The sequence below is a fragment of the Simochromis diagramma genome, unplaced genomic scaffold (genome assembly GCF_900408965.1).
Source record: "Simochromis diagramma unplaced genomic scaffold, fSimDia1.1 OVJJ01000334.1, whole genome shotgun sequence".
Lineage (NCBI taxonomy): Eukaryota > Metazoa > Chordata > Actinopteri > Cichliformes > Cichlidae > Simochromis > Simochromis diagramma.
Window position 1 is genome coordinate 5,060,968 of NW_024386764.1, and position 23,712 is coordinate 5,084,679.

At 39.8% G+C, this 23,712-nt stretch overlaps 2 protein-coding genes and 1 long non-coding RNA gene across 4 annotated transcripts; 1 reads left to right on the plus strand and 2 right to left on the minus strand.

The window, feature by feature from the left end:
• Window positions 1-90: 90 nt before the first annotated feature.
• LOC120734141 lies at window positions 91-5,693 on the minus strand. The gene is made up of 2 exons (XR_005695974.1): window positions 4,206-5,693; window positions 91-2,539 (listed from the first exon to the last, which is right to left on the minus strand). It is a non-coding gene; the product is annotated as an uncharacterized LOC120734141 (long non-coding RNA).
• Window positions 1,714-3,447, plus strand: lim2.2 (lens intrinsic membrane protein 2.2). The gene is made up of 4 exons (XM_040032719.1): window positions 1,714-1,908; window positions 2,406-2,546; window positions 2,850-2,984; window positions 3,333-3,447. Exons 1-4 carry the CDS (start codon window positions 1,731-1,733, stop codon window positions 3,401-3,403), a joined length of 525 nt encoding a protein of 174 aa, XP_039888653.1. The 5' UTR covers window positions 1,714-1,730; the 3' UTR covers window positions 3,404-3,447.
• A 293-nt stretch (window positions 5,694-5,986) lies between the features above and the next one.
• On the minus strand, window positions 5,987-21,976 carry si:zfos-943e10.1 (GRAM domain-containing protein 2B). Of its 2 annotated transcripts, none has more exons than XM_040032698.1 (13): window positions 21,783-21,976; window positions 10,945-11,118; window positions 9,638-9,701; window positions 9,481-9,553; window positions 9,274-9,377; window positions 9,070-9,168; window positions 8,807-8,878; window positions 8,509-8,577; window positions 8,298-8,397; window positions 7,940-8,029; window positions 7,662-7,761; window positions 7,163-7,270; window positions 5,987-6,497 (listed from the first exon to the last, which is right to left on the minus strand). In XM_040032698.1, the coding sequence occupies exons 1-13, from the start codon at window positions 21,872-21,874 to the stop codon at window positions 6,479-6,481; spliced, it is 1,164 nt and encodes a 387-aa protein (XP_039888632.1). In that variant the 5' UTR covers window positions 21,875-21,976; the 3' UTR covers window positions 5,987-6,478. The 2 variants fall into 2 exon arrangements, with proteins under 2 accessions (XP_039888632.1, XP_039888641.1); XM_040032707.1 differs by lacking the exon at window positions 21,783-21,976 and adding an exon at window positions 12,065-17,129.
• Window positions 21,977-23,712: the final 1,736 nt, after the last annotated feature.

A 23,712-nucleotide genomic window follows, 5' to 3' on the forward strand; every position in this document is an offset into this window, starting at 1 on the left:
GTGGCTGTCTAACACACCTTCTTTTAAGGAATACTTTGAAACAAACTGACAAAATAAAGATATCGAGTGAAGTAATTGATGTGTTTCATCTTTTTTTTTTGTATCAATCACACACACACCCATTGGCTGCTCGTTTAGCACAGCTTGTTAATACTGGGTTGGGTCTAGACATGTCAGCTTATACCTAATAAACTGACTGGTGAGTGTACATCACTGATTTAAATGATCTTAGAGCCTGCGCACACAGGTAGGTGCAAAGCAAACATAGTTATGTGCAAGTGCAGGACGCACATAGGTTCACCTTTTCCTCTGTGCAATTGCCAACATAAGTCTGCTACTGCCTATCCCAGCATACTCCCATTGCTACATGGCAGTAATACAGTTTTTGGCCTTTGACAGAAAAGCAATTTATAAATTTTCACAGCTTGCCAAGTCTGAGCCAGTATTTTCTAGGAAAAAGTTTGAAAAAAAGTGATAGGAAGTCATACAGGACATGGAGAAAAATCAAGTGCAAGAGTTTAGAGATGCACTGGGGTGATAAAAGGATGGAGGTAACTGCAGAGAAGAGAGCAAGAGGGGGATTTAGCATCACTCACATGCTGCGCTCGATCATTCCCTCTTTTGTGCAGTGGACAATGAGGGCCAGAGGTACGGGGGCTTAAAAAGGATACGCGCACTGTCACAGCCAACAAACCTGGAGAGCGACCAGCCAAAACCAGAGGTATCAGTTTAAAAATGTACAAGTGTAAAAGAACGTAACTGAGTGTATTTGCCAGGAAAATATTAGAGTCTTTGAGGCCTTAAAGGGAAACGGACAAATTTGCTTTTGAAGAGGAAAACCTACAAAGATATAGAAGACATGACGTGTCAAGATTGGTGATTTTTATTTATATATTTATTTATTTTAACTGAGAAAGGATCTGTACAGCTTAAAAACTGGACCTGTGACCCCAGTGTTGGTTCATGTTACTTGATAGAAACATATGGGACTCAGGTATAAAATTTCTTTGGATGTTTGGAAATTTTTTGGCGAGAAGTACGGGAAAAGTGAGTGCATGAAGTTGCTGGTTTACTGGCTGGCTGACAGAGAGCAGCAGTGCTGACGGTTCAGTTACTCAGTGATGGAAGATTAGTTTGTGGAGCACGGAGAGGAATTAGTGATGAACAATGGCTCTGAACTGCCTGTTAGGCAAGCTTTTTGTCATACAGCAGTTTGAGTCAAGTGTTTTTCTGACTATATCCAATTCTAGAATTAAATTAAAAGCACATTTATCTGATGTGGTGATACGAGATGTAACTTTTCCATCAAAATGCATCAAGATAATGTCTCGAGATTTAAAAAGGAAAACGTGCTTTAAGCAGAAAGAGGTAGCTCCTCAGACTCGCAACAAGTTTTGGATTGCCTTTATTGCAGTTATAAGAACTAAGCCACGTGCATGTGTGGCAGGGACTTGCTCTTTGCTGTCTTACTAGATGTAGATTTGGTAATGGATTTCTGTAATTAATGAGGAGCTTAGCTTTGTGCATTTTTATGTGATCATCTAAAAGACTCGAGGGTCGACAGGAGAAAAAACAAATCCAAAGACTGTGTGCAACTGATCTTTCAGGAAATGAATATGTAAGTGTTGTGCACAAACTCTTAATTCTGTATTTTTCCCCAACTCTGTCCTCTCTTCCCCGAGCAGCTGTTGAATGTTTAGGAGGACAGTCTCTTGCCAGGCGTCTCCACAATGCTGTATACTTTAGCAGGAGGAGGCACCCTCTGCGGCGTGGCCGCCCTTGTGCTTCTCATAGTTTCTACAGCGACGGACTTCTGGATGCAGTATCGATACTCTGGCAGCTCGGCCAATCAGGGGCTTTGGAGATTCTGCATCAACCACAAATGTCACGCCCACACCATCACTGTAGGTGAGTGGTCCACCTCAAGATTTTTTGTAACAAACTCATAAATTTAACTGTAACAAAAGTATCTGAATTCATGCAGACTATGTTGTGAGTAGAAAAATTAGTACAGCATAGAAAGCTAAAGCAAGTGCACATGGTTTATATGTAGGCTTAAAGACTGCAGTACCTCAGTTATTCAAAAAATAATGTTTAGCACGTTTAAAGGGCTACATACTGAACTTAGAAGATAATATCAATATCAGTGTTGCTAGCGATTCTGTCCACCTACCTCTACACTGCAACTGTGTGCTTTCTCTAAAAGTTAACTGGCTACAATTCTTATTTACAGTTAAATATTTTAAGCAGATGATTCTTACGTGTTTTACACAAATAATCAAATTCATGGCAGGTTTTGTGACTTCTTGGTGAGGCAACACGAGCTGCACAATCAGTGCAAATGTAAGTGTATGTGTAAGTGTATATTCAGCATGTGGACATGGTTCTGACCTTTTTGTTTCCAGCCTTCTGGGATGCCACACGGGCCTTCATGCTGCTGGCAGTGCTGAGCTGTTTTGCTGGCGTGGTGCTTGGACTGAGCGCTTTCACTAACGGCACCAAGAACAGGAGAGTGCGCACAGGTGGCATCGCCCTGGTCCTGTCAGGTAAACCAAGAGTGATCAGATCAGAAAATACAAATTTCAATACAGTTTTATTTACACTCAATAATCACAACAACAGTCACACGACCAGTTGGGGGTGATAGCCTGATCCCAGCCCTCTGTCTTGGGTTTTATTTTTGGAACTCTTCCCATCATGTAAAAGATTCAAGTCCTGAATGCAAACTAATTAACTAAATGTCTTGTGTTGATTTTTTTTTTTCATATTTTGGGGGCAACATACAGGTCTCAAAGAAATATGTCTTCGTGTTTTACCCAGTGGATTTTTTCTGTCTCCTCTGTTCTCAGGTTTTCTCGCTCTGCTGGCTTTGGCAATTTACACTGGTGTGACTGTTACCTTCTTTGGCAAACGCTTCTTGGACTGGCGCTTTTCCTGGTCCTACATCATAGGCTGGGTTGCCATTATTTTGGCCTTTGCAGCAGGTTTGAATTGTATTTCTTATTTTAGGAGTCATGTTTAATGTGAGTGAATCACAGGCAACATGCTTTTTTATTATTTTTTAAATATTTTATTATTACTTATTATTTTTCTAATAAGTAATAAAACCAGAGCCTCAGTATGAGGCTTTTGTCAAATATCAAACTTGATGATAAAATGACAAAAAGGCATTTTCTGGACACATTTAGGTGGACTAAGCAGCTTCTTGGCATTTCCTACCTTAGTAACAATTACTCATGGCTACTCTGTCCTTCTAATGAGCTTTCATTGTTTGAGAGCCATAGTTTTTAAGAAGGTATTTTAATCCTTATCTACATATCATTTCCCTTTAGGCGTGTTCCAACTCTGTGCCTACCAGCGGACCACTGCAGAACCTGCTCCCTCCAATAACCCGGAGAGCTGAACAGCACTAACGCACTGCTCCGCTTGCAGACTGTTGCTGCTTTTGAGTACCTAGGATGGAATAAATAAATATAGATTCCTTTCTTTCTGGTTTCCCTGCAATACATATTTGACACCGCGTGCTAGTACACCACTGCTTTTACTTTAATGTAGATACATAAACTGTAACTGTGAATTATTGATTTAAAACCAATTGAAAAATAATATTCCAGTTGGTTTTTAACACTTTATTTAACCAGAAAGTCAAACTCTTAAAATGAATGTCGTTTAAAGGTTATGTGACGGATTGTCCACTAGATGGTGTTCTAATGCCACAGACAGGAGGTATGTAAGCGCTCTGCTCAAGAGGAGTCTTTTTCCTTAAGTTATGCAACTCGGGCTTTAAATCATCCATGAGGTTTCATTAAGTCTTGATTCTGCCTGTTCATCTGACTCTATTAATATTTACCAACTATATAGATACAAGTCATCAACATATAAAGTAAGAGTTAATTGTTGATACTGCTGGGAATACCTTTATATCAGGATCAGGTAATACCAAGAGACAATAATTATTGTAAGTCTTAGTGCACATTAAACGCTAAAGACTCAACCATGAATTTCCTGCATACAACACTGAAGAATGTGTTTTTCCCATGACTTCCAGTTACAACTCATACCTGATTTTCAATGCCTGTGTGTGCGTGCTAGTAAATCCCAAGGAGGCGGCCGTGGGTTTAGAAATGTCTCAGCAAACACTGGCATGAATTGGAAATGGGTTTAAAAGGTGTGTAGTTATTTAGATTGGATGGTATCCAAGTTACCTGCCACTCCCAGACTTCATGTTTTCCATCCGTTTACCACGTCCGATTTATCAAAATAAAAAGGAAAAATATAAAGAACAGAGCACAGGATATTATTTACTGAAACATTTGATTTATTTTGAACAATAGCAAAGTCATCTCACAGAGACTACTTTGAATTACACAGAATGCAAATAAATATATGGGACAATAATAGAATTAAGGGCGTTAACAAATGATACAAAATTATTTACAACACTTGTAATAGTGCAAAACCTCACAACTACTACCCTCCTCACTGAATTAAAGGAGTCTTTTTGAGGACAGTACTTGCGTGTGTGCTGCCCCCAGGTGGGGGGGGGGGGGGGGGGGGGGGGGGGGTGTAAGAACTGACAGTACTGTATGTGGCATTATGAGAATAACCTTAACTGAACATCACAAAAGGACTCTCCTGAGAGCTTCCATAAAGGTGATGCTAAATCACTGAGATGGATATGCATTGTTAGTTTAAACAGGTCGTACAAAGGGGGGGGACAAACAAACAAACAACCAACAACCAGAAAACAAACAGTTTTATCAATTGGTAAAGTTGAGCAAACTCAATGAAACAGTGTTCTTTCTTTAAGGAACACTGGAGGAACCACAGAGGATGTATAGCATGTGAACCCCACCATGAGAACAAGACTTTGAAATGAGCGGAAAAGTTGACAACCTAAAACCACATGGTGGGTAGTGCCCCACCACCCCTGAGTGAAATCTTTTTTGTTGTTTAAAATAAGGTCTAAGCACCTTTAGTTACCACAGAACACCGCTTTTGCCATTTCTTCTCAATCCAAACAGCGTCTTGGATTGTGACAGGCACACCACAAGTTTTTAAAGTGCGCTTGCTCCCTCGAGACGATTCTTTCACTCAATTTCCACGAACATCAAGTTCCATTTAAAAGACAAAACAAACAAACTGCTCACAGAAATTACATTTTGTCATGCAAAACAATTCGTTGCATATTGAAATTTCTTTTTGGGACCACTTGTTTTACTTATGATAATCTCGGACCTTGCAGCAAGTGTGGTTATTTAAGAAAAAAAAATAAAAATCCTCTTCAGGTGACAAAGAGTACACAGAATCAGTCAAGTGCCCGTTTTCCCCCCAGACACCTACATTAGAAATATGTTATTGGTGCTACTTTAAATAACCTGAAGAAATGCCACCTTGGTCCCCAACAGGCCTGTCATAGAGAGAGGTTTGCAGTTGACATCAAAAAGACAGGTTTGATTGCTACTCTTGAAGACCAAAGTCAGCGAAAAGCTGTACTCAAAAACATTTCTTTAGCTAATACAGCTTCCTAATATTCTTGTGTATTTTGTGCATTGTTGATGCATTCATCCAGTAGAGACTGGGAGGGGAAAAAAAACAAACTCACCTCTGAGCAAAGATCATTAAACAGGTTTAAATCCTGCCAAACTCAAGAAGTAATACTGCAGTCATTTCTGCTTGGACAGAGAGAGAGACAGAGAGAGAGACAGAGAGAGAGACAGAGAGACAGAGAGAGAGAGAGAGAGAGAGAGGACAAGACCATCAGGAAAGTATCGAGCCTCTGCGGGCTGATCTGAAGTTTGGATCTTAGCCATCATCATTTCAACCCACCGCTGATTCGGAATATAAGAACCATTTGAAGAGAAGTACCCGAAAGTGACTGGATTTAAAAGGCGGATAGACACCACTGCTGATTGAGGGCTAAATAACAGTCAAAAACATCATTCCATCATCACTCATGCAAAAGACGTGTGCATCTTTGGCTATGCATAGCACTACGTCGAGAGAGGTGAGGTGCAATCATCGGCACTACAGCAGGCTAATGCTTTAAGCCCTGCTCAAGAATGCATGCTCAGAAAGAAGAGGACAACGTAAATTCACAGATGTGGAACAGTTGCGTGCCAGAAGCGTGCCTATCGACTTGACTAATGTGGCACCTCACTAAGAGTCGTTTGGCTTTGGTTCAAACAGACACTGCAACCAGGCAGTGCGTGTACATGTTTTTGGCTCGGCTCTATGTGACTGGGTCGCAGCATGTCCTTTTGTTTTGCTGTGTTGTTTACTGCACTTGGAGGAAATATAGCCCTTCAAGTCAACAAGTTGTGTCTGAAATTGCACATGTTGGCCACTCTTCTTTTGCGCAGGCCACATCGAGACCAAAGTCTGAGTACGTTAAAGTTCCCTGGCTGGTTCTGCTGGGAAGAGGCAGAAATTATCTTCCGATCATGAGTCAACCAATCTCTCCTTAAGTTGCTGATTGTTATGTGTCTTGTTGGTACCTGTGAAAAGAAAGAGAAACAGTGCGTTAAGCTACACCTACTCCTGGAATTACATTTGTTTGCTCGGCTGCAATATTAACTTTGTCTTCCTTCGAGCAAACTCGTGATCAAAATGTAGATGACTGAATTCCCAACACTCCCTCTGCAAACAGTTTGGAATTATTGATAAATGTAAAGATGGGAGCATTATTGTCCTTCAAGCAGATCAGCAGCATGTTTCAGGGTAATTGAATGCAACTACTTTATACGGGTTCGGGTCCACTGGTCCCCTCAAAAGAAACAGTCAGTGGAAACCGCGCTTCTGAGTGATCACCTCTGATAAAACACCTATTCTGACCTGATGTACTAAGGTTTTCAGTCATGATCTGTACTTTTGCAAACGCTTGGCTGAAGATCACACACAAATTTCTATACATAAAGACACTCACAACATCTGACTAAACAGGCAGTGGCCCAGGATAATCCAGATTTTCCTAGATTATAATACATGTTTCCACCCTTTCTTCCCCTCGTCTACAGGATCGGAGCCAAATGAGCAGGAAAAAACTATGCAAATTTTTCTCTCTCTCATCTCCTGTGTCAAGCTGCAGCCCTCTTCTCTCTGCAAACATGCCAGCACACAATATTTAAAAAAAAAAAAAAAAAAAAAACCAAGGACATTTTACCTGCTCTGCAAGTTGAATTCAGGCAGAGCGCCCAGGGACGTCAGCTGTTCCTCCAGGGCCACGATACGTAAACCGATGTAGCCCGAAGACAGCAGCAGCAGCACCACCCTACAACATATAATATAAGTCAGATTCACTGCCTGGGTGTCAAAGAATCAAATGCAGACCTTTCTATAGATTCAACCAACAGCTGCTCAAACAAAACAGACTAAATCTAAAAACTAAAGACCAATTCCAAAGTGATGCTAGAGCTAATGCATTTTTATAAAATATGTAATATTATTAAAAACAGACTGAAAATTCTTTCTTAACAATTGTCCCATTTAACAAACTAATAAATCACATAAATAGTTGACAAGTTACTTTTGTTGGTATATTCTACAAGATTATCTGCTTTAGAACCACTTTTTAGCCCCTCAAATTGAGAATTTTGGAGTGAAATGCAAGTTCAGATAAAGTCATAAGGATAAAGACAGCTGGGGGAGAAGGATCTACTCACAAAATCAAGTAAATGAAGAGCAGAGTGTTGAGGTTGCTGGCCTCTCTCTGAACCACCAAGGACTTGGCTTTTTCAGTCACATTCCACACCCATGATCCACCTAAAACATAATATAATAATTTAACACCAATAACAACACCAAGGTTTTAAGGTCCGTTGCAAGCAGTTGTGATATTATAATTTCAGGCCTTCGATAATTATGCACAGTTTTCCATATCCTACCAGCATAAGCAAAACTAATGCCAGTAACTAGTGCTAACTGGCCATGTGTTGGTTACCTGACACAGACAGCTCTTCTGTAGATGAACTTTCACTCTGCTGCATATGTAGGCTCTTCAGAGAGGAACCATTTATATTAGGCACTGCCTCTGTAAGCAGGAGAAGCAAGAGAAGGGGGAAAGTTAGACTTGTTTCTGATCGAGATGGTAAACGTGCAAAGTTCAAGGTCTGATAGGAGAAGAGTAGATGACGCTATCAACACGTAGCACTGTCAGCTGAGGTCTTGCAGCAGTTTCAAGTTATCTTTTAAGAAACGCTACAAGTTACTAACAAGTAACAAAAATAATGCATTAAAAAACAAAAAAAAACCAAAAACAAAAGACAGCTCAATGCTTAGAGGTGGTGCTGAATTTTCACCTGTATGCAGTCTATGCAGAGGGCGGTCCTCTTGTAGAGTCTGAGACTTGGAGCCATTGAATTGGTCGAAGCTATCGTCCAGACTTGACTGGCTGGAGTTCTGTCAGTAAGATGAACACAGAACAAAAACCATCAGTACAAAAAAAACAGAGCGGGAGAAAAAACAAAAAGAAACAATTATGGTTTTAAAATGCAGAAAAGAGTTACTCACCACAAGTTTGTTCTTATCAAAGCTGTTTTCAGCTGAGGAGAAGAGAGGGCTACTGTTTGCACTGACATCCTGAAACAGAGGCATTAAAACAAACAAACAAACTATTAAGTTGTCATTCATGGAGTTTATATTCTGCACGCTCTGAAAAGGTTTATTTAAACTTGTAGATGCAAAAGCATGGCTGGAAAAGCACATTCGTTGCAAGACTTCCAAGAAGCCAACAGTGACATGGTATAGTTTTACAATATTGTGATCCATTGCAGAAATTTAGATTTCTTTTGTGACCTCAGCCACTCACCTCTAGCTGAGGACAGACTGAACGCAGCAGCTGAAAACACGACTCTCTATTCCGCAGAGCCACAAAGAGGTACTGCACAATGGGAATATAAAGAAAACAAAACGAACATTAGCCATCTGCCCAACATAAAAGGTCACCCAGCCACTGACTACATTACATATAAATCAGAGTTCAAAGCTTACGTTTGACTTTGACTGCACACACTGTGTAGGCTCAATAAGTGTTAACTAAAGATTGTGTGAGGATAAAGGTGAGAAACTGACCTTATCTCCCTCTGTGGTGCGAAATGACAAGGCGTTGGGTACCAGCAAAGCTGTATTCTGCTTTTTCACTCTTTTAATGCAGGAAACTGGAACCACTACCTGCAAAGGCACACGAACACACACAAAGAAAAGGTCAGACTTGCGTCAGACGAATCCCACAACGAGCTAAAAAGAATGATGGGCGAGGTCTGAGCTGATAAATACCTTAGTATCCTTAAGCAAAACAGAGGAAAAGAAACAAGCATGCGTGTCAGTGATGTATAGCCGACCATGGTAGGGCACCTCCTTCTGCAGGGCGCAGATGTATGCTGGGAGAGGAGAGCAGAACCGTTCAGTTTTATGCAGCTTGTTCTTTTTTTTTTTTTAAAAAACTTTGATTCTTCATTTAATAATTTTTTTTTAAAAACTTACCATGAATCAAGTCTTCACTCTCGGGAATGTCTGGAAACAACTTGTGAAATGTTTTGTTGTGCTTTTTAAAACTCTGAAATAATAAAATTGGATTGTTATTTAATTAAAGTGAAATACTTTCTTCATCAGTTTGCTTTTAAAGTTGAGGTGGACTTACACTTTGTGAGCCAGTGCCCTCGGTCTTCTTAAAGTCTTTGCTGTCGACGTCAAAAGTTTGCGCCCTGAGGAGAACATGAAATAAGCGTGATTAAGGCATGACTAAAAAGGAAATGAACACAACATTTTACCCGCATGAACCATATCACCTGACTTTTTCCTGGATTACAAAGCTCATGTGAAGCTGCCCTGATAGGTCCTGCGCCAAATGAGCAGGAAAAATATGCAAAACTCTCTCTGCCATGTTTATATTTCTTGAATTGCAGCCCGTCTTTGACTGCCACACACAAACACACACAGCACTACATAGCAGCGAAGCAGTGATGGAGTTAGAAAGAAAGTAAAGATGACGACAATTACTTTATTTAAATGTAAAACGTTAACAATTACTTTGTTAGGAAACCTGTTCAACAACCTTAAAAATGTTGACAAGTGATATTTCCACCTGCTCCCACGCACCCATGGTATGTTTTCCACAAGCACAGCACTCATATATTTAAATTTGTCACATTCTTTTAATCTTTAGCTACGAGGTAAGGCAATGACTGAGATTTAACACTCCATCTGAACTACTAAAATGCTTATTTATAGCATTATCTATAAATGGGTAAAGCTGCCAATTCGGTTATAAAAAAATAAATAAACAAATCAGCATTTGAATATCTTTGAATCTCTTCAGAGTGTTCACTATGCCCACATAACTAGACAAAAGAAATAATCAAGACTGAATCATCAGGAATCAAACTCATCTCCACGCTCATGCATTTGAATCATGTGAGAAACCAGCCTACATGGGGTGTGTGGTCATGTGTGCATGATGCCTGAGGGGGGTCAGGTCTTGTGATATGTGTTCTCAATGAGAGAATCCACATAACATCAGCTGTGTAACCATAAGCACCTCCAGGCAGTGAAATACTGTTAATTTATTATGGAGTTTTATTTTTTCACCCATTTAAAATGTTCATCTCTTTATTAAAACAAATGTGAGATTAAAACAATTCAGATCAGATTTAACTGATCTGAATAACAGAGTACACACAAACGTGGCTTTTTGGGAAAGTTTTAATTCAACACATTAAGCCACCGTATTAAATTAAGAAGAATTACACTTTTTTTTTTTTTTTTTTTTTAAATAGTAAAGTAAATTTAAAGGTTCAAGTTCAATCTTCTACTCCTCCGTGGTGGTGTATAGAGACAAAATAACAAAACGAGTGTCACTTTCCAAAATTTGCATCAGGCTGTTATTAACCGTCAGAATCCACGTTTTTGGCTTTTGTGTAATTAGAACTGTGTTCTCATGAAGCCCACCTGACAGGTGCTTGTCTGGTCAGGGTTTTGTGCTGTTGCTGGATCTCAAGCTGGGCCGCCTCTAAACTCAAAGCTTTCCTCGCGTCCACCTTCTTGATGCTGCCATTGCTTAAGGTGCTCCTGCTTTTCCTTACTTTGGCTGGCAGCCCACCACTGCTGCTCTCTACAGGGTAGCTGCAACAAATTAAGGGGGGGAAAGGAGGAAAAAAAAAATTACAAAATGAGCCACTTTAGGTTTTAGAAAGACATTCACATGTACGCAAACAATTTAGAAAGTCTCCAAGTAGACGATGACTTTTCATAGTGCAAATACGAGTGACTCTGCTTTGTTGGACACAAAAAGTAAGTCCGAGCATCCACTGATAGCACCTAAACACGCATTCAAAAATAGTTGCACCAGTCTACCGCAGCCATTTAAAAAAACAGAACATCTTACTACAGGATGGCAAATGAGAAAACCACTAAAATAAATAAATAAATAAATATATAAATAAATAAAATAGCACAGGGAAACAACAAAACTCAAACATCTACCATCAAAACACAGGTCAGTTAAACACTGCCAATATGTTAACATGACATATTTTTGCTATACATCAACTTTGAGTGTTTTAAGCCTCTTTTAAAAAACAAAACTCCAAATCACTTATCCCTTTCCACTGAAGTCATCTGTAATGCATAGATGTATCTGACGTCTATGTCAAACGATGCCCATCTTTGTGATGTGCTGGCATCCGCTACCCGATCCAAAGAAAAGGTTTTATTGATAACATTGCATCAGAGCTCAGTTGACCAGAAGCACCTGACTGCTTTACAATCTGATCGACGTAGGTTCATGCTCTCAACCTGACAAGCCTCTGCAAATATACCATTTCAATAAAGAGTCTTGTAAAAAAAGAAGATTACAAGTGTCTCTATAGTCCATATGCTCTGTAAGAAACAATGGCCTGTCCTTGACAAGGAACTAACAAAATAGATTCACAGGATAAGACAGTGGAATGATTACAACATCCTGAAATCCCTAAAACACATAGCCCACATTATATAAGACAGTGTAAAGCCTGCATTTCTTGTTCAAAGACAACAACACCACACAAATTAACTTTGAACTTCCACTCACCTGGTAAATTTAAATCGCTTTGATGAACGAAAAGTCATATACCTACTGACAGTAGGCATTTCCTATCCTAATAAATGAACACAATGAATAATTAAAAAAAAAAAAAGTTGCTTTTTCTAAGAAGCCTGTGTACAGGCCTCAAGACAGAAAAGGTAACCAAGAACTAAACAAATATTAAGACTCCCCCCTCCCAGAAAAATCGTTAAAATCCTCTTGACATTATGCATGTAGTTCCAGTTAAGTTGTTGTACATAAGGCCTCTTTACCACATCCTTCTACAGGGGAAAAAAGAAAACAAAAAAAAAAAACCACCCTGTTGCTCACTTGCTGTATGAATGTGCTAGCAAAGAGGAAGCTGTTTCTATATGAGAATGGTGTGACACTCCGTAGTGTGTGACGTCAAACCCAACCACACCCCCAGAACAAAACAAATACAGGCAAGAGCACACAGTCCCTCCTCTTTCTCATGTACACGTACACACACACACACACACACCTGTGCTGTCTTCTGATGTGAAACGAAACAAATCCACAGATCAAAAGCATCAAACTCGAAATCCGACAAGGAAAAAGATCAGCCAATAATTAACAGCCATGTGTATGACAGTGAAGGTGAAATTCTTGTGAAGTGAAAACACTAGCCCTTCTAGAAAGTGGTGCATTATCCATCTCCCCCTTCAGTCAGTGAATCTAACCACAGAGGGAATAACAAACCAAATAACAAAAGTTTACATTTTCTGTTAAAAGTAAGGAAATCACCCAACTGTACCGACAGTATAATATGCTGGCTTCTCTAACAGCGTCAGCCATTTCTGTGCTGTAATGATTTCTTTTCAGCATGACCTTTTAGTTGGGCAAAGGTGAAGAAACAAAGAACATGAATGCAACTGCAGTTACCTGCCGTTATTTGGAAAGTATTCCGCTCTGTTATGCAATGCATAACATTTCAGCATCTATGTGAATGTCCAGTTTTTAATCATTGATGTAAAACCCATTTTCAGTCAATTGTAGTTGCACAAACTTTATTCTAGAAACTTATTTTTATTGCATATTTAAAACTATATAAAAACCTCTTTAAAACATTTACCAAAGATTTGGAAACTGTGGGCAAGAAAGTTAATGTGGCTGTTACACTTGAAGAAGGGTGCGTGCTGTCACAACAATTTCAGAATCGGGCCTGAACTGCTGGTCGGGTATTCAAATATGCTCACCTGACCCTTTCCTACTTGGCAGACATTAAAGCAGCAAAGCAATATAGGCATGATTGAAATACTACTAGCTTGTTTGACATTCTTACCTACTTCCTCTATTTAGAGCTAAGCAAAACCATTAAGGTTAAAGCCGTTTCCTCCAAGTCAGGAAGCCACAAACACCCGTACATTTCAACAGTGCAGCCTATCTGAAAATTAAACTCCTGTGATATTTTCATTGTCAAGCCTTTGCATTAGTTTGTTAACATATCTTCCAAAAACACTGATAACGTCAATGTGCTGGCAAATTAAGAGAGCAATTAAAAAAATAATCATCTAAAAATAAATAATTCATGTTTGCGTACCAGATGTTTTATCTCAAGATTATCAATGAGGCCTCAGTAGAAGAAACTTGCTCAATGGTGTATAAAAACGCCAAGGCCAAAGCAATCAAGGCTAGTGAGTGAGTACCCAGTGTTTTAAAAAAAAAAAAAAAAAAGTAATGAAATGAGCAATGTGGGGAAGAAATGATGAAACACCCATGTCCTGCACAGGCTGCAACAGAGGCATTTCTAAATTTCAAAGGCGGTGGTGTTCAGTTATGCGTATGTGTTGAATTAATTAGACTAAGGTGCTGACATCTGACCTACTTTCTTGCTCAAGTAACAAATTACAACTTTTTAGTCTAGTTTAAGTATCACTCGTGATATTTCACTGCCAAAGATTATCTTACTTAAATCTGCTTTTTTTTGATAAAGTTATGGAGGTATGTTATTCATTAGAACTCACTGTAGAGTACAATATGTGAAAGAAAAGATTCTGTACAAAGAGAAATGTGATATACCTCATCATAGAACAAAAATTGCCAACAGATATCTTTCTTTATCTGCATTTTTTCCTCTACTCCCATCTTTAACCAGACAAAGAGCCAACATTAGAGGTCTCAGTGGTTACTAGCTAACAAATCCGAATCCACTGAGAAAACAAAGTTAAAACCGCTTCGGGAAGGTGGATCATCAAAAAAATAATATAGAGTATGACAAAGATCTCTGCAATTTGACACTAAAAGAAAGTTGCGTATGGCTAGAGCAAGTTCTGCTTTACCTGACAGTCTGAAGATGACTGGCTGAGATCAGTAAGCAGACTCGATTGTTCGTCTTACCTTTTCACATCTTCCGAGCAATGAGAATCCACAGGACCCGGCTGGTTCAACAAGACTTTTGGTCTTTCCATGACCAACTAAATTCTCCCTTCTAGTCTTCAACAGTCCCTGAAACCTTTGGCCAAGACAGGCGACTATAACAATGGCAATACCTTTTGAACTTGGACCTAGGTGAGTTAGGAGCCAAATCAGAAGCCAGGGACTAAAGGTCTTTTTAATGGCTTAAAGCACGTGTGCTAGTTCAGCATGAAGACAAAAACACCAGATCCAGAAACATGCAGCAGGACAGGAGATGGGAAACAGCAGAATGAACACAGTAAACTAAAAAAAAACAAAGGTCATTTGATTTCAAACCCCCAAATCTCCTCCCAAGCTCTCTCCTTTCTAATGCAGCTTTAGTATGCGTTGTCAGGGAAACAAGTAACAGTGGGAGGTAGTTGATAAAAATGTGGAGGCTGAGGGAAACAGTGCCGGGTTATTCTTAGTTTGCATAGGCAAACATCAAAATTCAATAGCCTGTTCTCAATAACAATGGGGCCGTGACTTCAGAGGCAGCCGATAATATGACATGCACGCATGACAATAGCCAACCCAGCCTTTGTAGACGATGTGAACAGGGCCATCAATGTAAGGACATTTGTGTTGAAGGGGGGGGTCCTCAAAAGCTGTCGACTAACACACAAATTTAAAAAAAAAAAAAAAAAAAAAAAAAAAGAGAAAACAAAATCACCCCATAGGTGGAGTGCTGTAAATGTAGTGGAGCCTGGTTACATTCGTGTATCTCAGCCTAGGGAGTTTATTCATCTATAGACTATTTCTATACCCATGACATCAACATCACTGAGAAAGACAACGTCCAGCTGGGCATGTGACTTCAGGCCTAATTTAGTCACAATACAAAAAAGAAAAAAAAGGAAATAAAAGGAAACCACTCCTTCCTTTCTAAATATTGGTTGCAACATTTTCAATAGGAGCTTCTCAGAGCAGAGCTATAGGATGACACATTGTAGAACAGCATGCATTTACCTAATGGAGGCAATTACGCTCCTACTTTACAGTACCAGTAATTCCCATTTCATAATGACTTCTCTTCATTGTCATCTGGGCAAATTACTACTTTTAGCTGCTCCATCATTCACCACAGCAGGTGGATCATGTCTGATCTGGCAGATTTTTATGCTGGATGACCTTCTTGATGCCACCCCAAAGTGTTTTGTGTCTCATCCCAAGATCAAGATGGGCATTTTCTGCTTATTAGGCAAATGCATATCTCAATAAATTTCAGTTCCTTAGTAATATTCTTAGAGTTAATGTCCTTATTACTTTATCAACTGTCCCTTTTATATCAAAATGACAGAGGGTTGACTAAACATGCCTTGGATATAAACAGTACAAAGGCGTTCCACTGACGTTCAGCTGGTCAGTGGGCCACCGTTTTCCCCCTTATCCCTGCTTTTTAAAACTCCTGATACACTGTACAACATCACACAACAAACCCCTTACACAACAACCTTAACCAAGTTATTTAAAAGCTACACAAAGCCAACACCTACACCCCCACAGCAGGAGATCTGGCTGTTAATCCCCTGATGTCTCAATTTGTCCCAGTGACAAAAAAGGAAAAGACACTTTTATTACCTGGCCTGTTAGAATTTCACTGAACATGATGACAATAGAATGCATGTTTGCATTATAAGAATATTAAGAGAACCAAAAATCAAGAGTTGTGTCACTTTACTGCATTGTTCAGCCTAGGTTTCAGCAAAAGATCTCCTTTCACACTGTTTGTAAGGTGGTGAACTGCCATTTATTCTCTCGCCTGTGAAAGAAATGCTTTTCAGTATAATAGTCATACAAATGTGATTACCAGTGAATTCTAGTGTGGTGAAGACCAATTTCTCCAGTACAGGACATTCCAGTCATTAAAAGTACTCCTTGGGGTATACACTGCTTTCATTCACTACCCTGAGATGATCCCGAGAGTTTAGCTTCAGACGTCAAGCCAGCGTCAGCTGGTCTGCAGTGACAGTTGCCTTAAGACAAAATTGCTTTAGTACAGAATGCATTTCCATAACCAACACGCAGCCCAGAGTTTACAAGTGAGGCTTGGGGAAGCATTACATGTGTGAATCTCTCAAAGATCAGAATAATTGAGAATATTGAGAACAATTAGAAACACAAAGTGTAAGAGCACCATCTTCTGGAGACCCATGGATCTTTTTTTTTTTTTTTTTTTTTTTTAAAAATATAAATGTGACCTACTCTTTCTCCAGCAACCAACAGAACAAGTTCAATAAAAGCACAAGAGATTATTGCAACTGTGTTCGGTGAACCATGTCATTTGACAGCCATAATCTTTTATAATCCACCAAAGCTAGTATGCAACAAACAAATTCATCTCAACTACTTTATGACAACATAGTTAAATTTTTAACCAAAAAGGGAACAAAAAAATGAAAAAAACAAAAACAAAAAAAACAACAACTTTAAGACATAATGTCAAAGATGACCTTAATAATATTGTCGGCTGGACTGAAAAGCATAATGCGTGTGCTTGCATACGTGCATGTCTGTGAGCGTCAGAGTACCCAGGAAGGGCAGGGAAGCAAGCCAGTGGACATGGCAAAATTTCAGACTCTGTGGCACCCTGCCAGTACTCAGTCTGTTGAAAAAAGAGTGTGTGTGTGTGTGTGTGTGTGTGTGTGTGTGTGTGTGTGTGCGCGCACACACACACACACACACACACGCACAAACTAGAACAGAGAGCATTACAGGATAAATGTGTGTTTCTCTGTGGGGAATCACGTGGCCCTGTGCACACAGCATCTCTCCCCACTTCCTCCTGTGCAAACCAGGCAAAGACAGAGAGGTTCTTTCTTCAAGGCAACAGAGTGCTCACAGTGTCCCGGCAGGTGAGCAGGGAGAATAATGTGCTGTTTTTTTTTTTGTTTGTTTGTTTTTTTAAAGTCCCACTCAACATTACGATTACAATAAGTGCAAACATATGAAGGATTGCAATAAATTAATTTAGATGTCACAATGCATAAACCAGTCCCTTTTCTACATTTCGTTTCAGACACATCTCATTATCTGACCGCATCTGGAAGTTTTACAAATCTTCTCTCAAACTTTCCTAAGCTAGCTTTCTGTGTGACTATCACGGTGTGTCTGAATAAAGCCATAGGAAACATTCATGTAAAACATATTTTTGCATGAAGGATATAATCCAGTTCACTGCAGAGCAAGAAGTGTAGTTGAGTGAAAACTTTCCCCACACATCCACTTCACTTGTGTGGGATGTTAATTTATGCTGATGGTTGCACAAGGATATGTTGCGTTTTAAAAATTCTTTAAGCCACCTAGCCGGATCTAATGTTTGTCTAAAAGACAGGTTGCTTTTGTGGCAGTCTTTGATGTAATTCACCTGTCTCGAGTTTCACACCCTGCTGTTGAACAGGCCACAACTCCACCAGCTTGGACTAGAGGTAAGACCTTGTTCTGCTCTGCAGCAGGTGGAGAGCTGCTGGTGACACAGTGAGCTCAGAGGATGCAGAAGAGAACTAACATCACCAATTGCAGTCTAAGACAGTGGCCAACAGGGTAATTATTAGGGCAAGGCGATATGGACAAAAATATATATCACGATATATATTTGAAAATTTGCGATAACGATATAACTGACGATATAATTTCTGCGAGACAAAATACAACTCCACAACTTTACTAGCGCAAAAAAAAAAACCCCATCCATTCATTTTACTTAAACAAGCAGCTGTTTTTATATGCATTAAAGCTACCGTATATAAACATTTAACAGTGCAAATGCAAATTCCTTGCTGAAAGTTTAACCAAAAGGCATTTCCAGTAGAAATGGGCTGACATATCCTGAGCATAACCATGTATAATATCCACTGAAGTTAAAAAAAAGTGCTTTGCAACATTATACTGCAGTGTGCCAAATAAAAAAAGTCAAATACGTATTTCTCGGACCATAAGGTGCACGAGATTATAAGGCACGTTAAGCGAAACAAAGCAGTGAGATAAATCAAACTTTATTCAACTCATTCTTCTTGCTTCCTCCACTTCTGTACCATCGATTCATTAATGCTGTATTCTATCACAGCTGCTCTATTCCCATGTTGTTGCAGTATATTAATGACTAACCTTCTATTGTGGATGGATTATCTCAGTTGTTCTACTGACTGAAGTTTGGTCCGTTTACAGCATCCTGCCATGCAATTGCATTTGTCTCTAACCATCAGGAACCGTCACATTAACTTTTATCGAGTGGAAAAGTGTTAGCGTTCATCCTTGAGCTTCACTGCTTATGTTATGCTAACACAGCTGTGTTGATAGCCTCATTATATACCAGCTAGCCCAACTTCAGTAACCCTACAAACGTCACTGCTGTGTAGCTTCCTGTCTTCATTTATGTTGGAAGTGATAGCAGAGCTGTACGTTTGAATTTTTTCAGAAATCTCTCAGTCAGAACATGCTATATCATGTTTAGGTACGCGAAACTAGCGAGCTAACTTCCTGCTAACTTCTAACTTCGTTAAATGTAATGAATTCTGTTTTCATGATGCCTGGATGTTGAACTTCATAGTTACACCTGGTAAAGCAGCAATGCTGATCATTTCATTAGAGATGAAAGAATTTAGACCGTTTTACACTCTCAGTGATGTTCGTTTGACTTCGGGACTTTAAAGGACAGAGTTTAGGACCCACAAATACGGCAATAACGACGGCCCGCGTGCATGTTCTACAAAAAAAAAAAAAAAAAAAAAAAAGTGCTTTGTTGTGTATCTGACGGACAAACACCAAACCAGTTAAGCTGCACCATTTTTACAAAACAATTCTGGCTCATCCGTTTCACTCAACAATCTACTTTTCCCCATTCACATTTTCCGTCACCGTGCATTCTCCGTGCTTTTTCGGCACTGCGCATGCGCGTTTTACCCATATTCTATCGCGATATGTCATTTTCTTAACGTTGCCTACCTTTGTACCGGTATTACCGTGAACGGTATAATATGGCCCAGCCCTAGTAATTATAGCATTTTTGTAGTGAAAAACTGAACACAAAACACATTAACTGGCTCGTTAGGCCCCACAAATGCAGTTTAATACTCTGGAAAAATAGTTCCTCCTACAGCTTCCAATGAGCAGTTTTCACCTTGTCGAAAAGATAAAGTAGTCATAAAAATCAAGGTTTAAGTTCTTTATTGACTAGAGACAAGACATTCTGTCATTGAAGAGCTAAATCAGATGTTATTCTGCTGTTCAAAGTTGAGCCGAACGTAAACAGGCTTTAACTCGTGCATTCAGATAAGCCTGCATAAAGTCATCTCTCTAAAATGAGACTAACCAATGCAAAAACATTAGGTGAAATTCTCCAAGCCACTGCGAGCTCCAAAAAGGTTTAAAAAAAGCTAAGAAAAATATAGCCTCTTTCTTGACTCTGTAACAAGGTGGCACTAGACTGACAGAAGCAACACGTAACTTCAAATGTGACCACCTAATTGGCCTTCAACCTTTCATTTACTGACAAACAGTCGTGCAAATGTGGTTTTCATCTTCTAACTTCAGATTTCCCAATGCCTGCAGCATTATTTAAACCACAGTCTTCTCTGCCTACAGTGGCAAGGAAGGTCTGCACTGGGAGCATCCTTCTGGAGTCATAGCTGCCCCACCCAGACTATACTAGGCTCCTACGCCCAGACATTGCAGCTAATCTGCACCAGGTTATTTTACATTGGAAGCAAAGACATCTGACAGTATGCAAAACAACTACAACTTGCAATGAGCTCTGAAGCATGTAATCTGTGTAAAGGCAGAGATTTCACTTAATTCCTGGCTTCAGTCACTTTTTTTGACAAAAATAAGCAGCACATTTATTAAATCTATCTGATACTTTCAACTTCATTCTGGAAATTAACCAATGCAGGGAATTGAATTACTCTGGCTCAATGTTGCAATCGCAAGGCAAGAGTTTTGGTTTTTCTTGAAGCCTTACACCATCATAAAAAAAAGAAGAAAAAAGTGCGAGTTTTGGAAACATAATCATGGTACATGGCATACTGGACACACACAGTAGCTATCCTGATAACCGGCAGGACACTTCAGCTGGGTTGGCACTCGAGCAAATGGCCATGTAAGGGGAAGAACTTAAAGGCAGAGCTCAGAGGACGTGGAGTACTCACAATGAAATGCTGAAAGCATTTATATAATACACCATGTACCACCTGTGGTCAACTCACAGGAGCTATAAATAGTTTTTTCTGAGAAGACAGACTTGGACATACTACATGTGACAAGTGTGTTTGTGCGTTTCCCTGAGAGGTTAGAGGGAAACACACTATACTGTAGGCTCGTGTGGGTGACTGTGATGGTGGTAAACGTGCCTCTGCCCACTGAAAAGACTGGATTATCAGTGAGGATGACTAAATAATCAATATGACGCCAATCTGGTCAGCAGATGAAGTCATGATTTCTCAGAAATGGGCAAAGGCGAGATTAAGTGACTACCAGTGACTACCAGTTCTGGACTAGTTTAGTTTACACCACTCTCCATCTGGTAATACTGTTTATTTACGCTTACTGGAAAAGATTAAGGAGCTAATACTGCTCACACAAACATCACAAGGCTAAAATTGGTCGACTACTGTGTTCTAGAAAATTTGAAATAAACGATGAAAGACAACAGTTTGAAATTACACCACCCACCCTCCCACCCAGCGTGTAAAATCACACTTCACACGTTAGTGTTACGTTTTAAAGCACATGTGTTTACTTCAGAGGACAACATTTCATACATCAGTGGCCAAGTAATTACATTTTACCACTGGAAAACACTTTTACCAAGACTAGCCAGGAAACATGAATGGGGTCAGATGCTCAGACTACCAGCCAAGTCAGTGGCTAAGCTAACAACATCCTTTAGGCTCTTATGCTTCAGTATATGCTGTGCTAATGCACACAAACCAATACTATAAAAGGTGCCAGCGGCTGCAACTATTTACTGGTGCCTAGTGAGCTTTAGCTCTTACCCTTTAACAGCTTTAATTCCGTTTGTGTATATATATCGTTAGCATTAGTTCATTTAAATATCAGCAGATCTTCGGCCTAGCGAGTGCTACCATGTTAGCAGTAAATCCCCAGTAACTGGCATCACCTCCATCTTAACCAAAATTGCTCCCTTAAACTTATTTAACACTGTTCGGTTAAACAGCACGTCAGCATGAACTCAAAATATAAAATCTTATTGAACAAGCTGCTGTCAAAGGGATAGTGTGCATCCGCCCAGTACTGATGCACACCCGGCAAATAACGGTTCAGCTAGCCGCACCGCATTAATTCCACTTACCTCTCTTTCATGAAGTGTTTTATTCTGACAATGGCCTTCTCGTCGATCTTCCTGAGGAAAGTTTTCAACCTCTCTCTTTTGTTTTCAAGCATTCTTCCCTCAGCCAGTGGTAGTCGATTCGTATAGAAACGACTCTCCACGCCAAACTCCAGCGTTCTTGTTTAGCTTCTGCTTTTTTTCCCCTGACCCCCCCTCTTCTTCCCCACTTCAGCCACGGCTGATTAAGATAATGAGCTTAAATCGGACCAAGTCGGAGGACCAATCATATTTGGCAAACAAGGTTGAAAAAACGGTCATGTCAGCCCGCTTGTCCAATCAGAATACGGTGGTTTGTCTTGCGTTGACCGCCCATTACCTTTTATGGAAATGGGGTCGTCCCTTTCTGAAGAGCGGTATAAAAACGGGGCCCCGTAACGTTGTTGTGCTGGCATGGCCTTTTCAATCAATAATTTACACGGTTTTAACATCTCACGTGCGATCAACAGAGGGGTGTATGCCCTGTGGTTTAACAACAGTGTTTCTTGTGTCAAAATATACTGAAGTTAATTTGAAAAAGCTGCAGACAGTTGCCTACTACTTTTTTCATTTAAGAACTGAAAGCTCAAGTTTTGTTGTGTGATAATGAAACCGGCCACATCAGCTCATATGAAAACAAACAAACATAAGCTACCAGGATCATCTGCGTTTTAAATAAACAATAGCACTTTCAGAAAGAGCAGTTGTGTCACTGCAAGTCAACTAATTCCACTGGTGCTGGCATGCAGGGCACAGCAAAGGAAATTTACTTAAATATCACTGCTTATGATGAGCTAGAAGACAAACGAAAATTTGTGCCATTTTATTAGGGGAAATCCAACAACTCAGAAGTTTATAATTCCTCACTTGGTGTCTTTTCTTGTGGTCCATACCACTTCATTTTAGCCCAGCACTGCCAGCATGCAGTTTCACCTCCCCCCACCTCACTGGAAAATGGCACCAACTGCAGCAACAAATGGCTTTTTATACACCTACTCAGCAGACCAAGGTCATAAGGCCACAGTTTAGACTGTCAGCTAAGTCACATTGCAATCACAGTGGATGTCTACGTGTGCTACATGTGACTATGTATGTGCAGGAAAAAAACAGAATATGTTACAGAGATGTCGCATATCAAAGTGACTCTGTTTGTGTGATAAGACATGAGCAACCTCGAGAAAGTTGTTTTAGGGTTTGACTTTCAGCCTCGTTGTTGAGGCCACGAGGGTCCATTCTGTCTAAAAATATGAAAAAGTTAGAATAATATTTTCTTAATTACTTGTCACTGCGTTCCCAAGAGTTAAACTCTATTCATAGAGATCTTACACACACAAAACAGAACCATTATCTTATAGCATTTTTGAGAAATGTGGACGCAAATGCCAGAAGCCTTTTTTGGCCTCACTTGGCAGCTCAGGCGCTGCCACGCTACTGTGAACAGAAAACGCAGTGTACTGCCGCATGACACAGCAAACACACCACCCTCACAAAATCTGGCCTACACCAGCCAACCCCCGGTCTCCCCTTCCATCCCCTCTCCCAGGAAACAACACAGATAGAGGGGAGGAAATCATGTTTTGGGGGGTGTACGTGCAATGTAGGCAGTAACTGGCGTTTCTCTGCTGGCTACTGAGTAAAATAAGATGGATTACAATTGACCAAATAGGAAACCACCCAAAGATTCAAAAAATAATAAAATCCCAGGGTCCCAGGGTATTTGTTAGCCTGGAAATATGCACAATATCTTTCTTCCTGACCTTAAATTCTTACTGAAACGCAGTGTTTACAGCAGGTCTTTGGAATAACCACAAGCAAAACATCAGGTATCATTATTAGAGAGAATATAACGTGAATTTAAAAGTAAGTAGCAAGGATTGGGAAATGTAACCTTTGACATAGCAGGGGAATTTCCTGA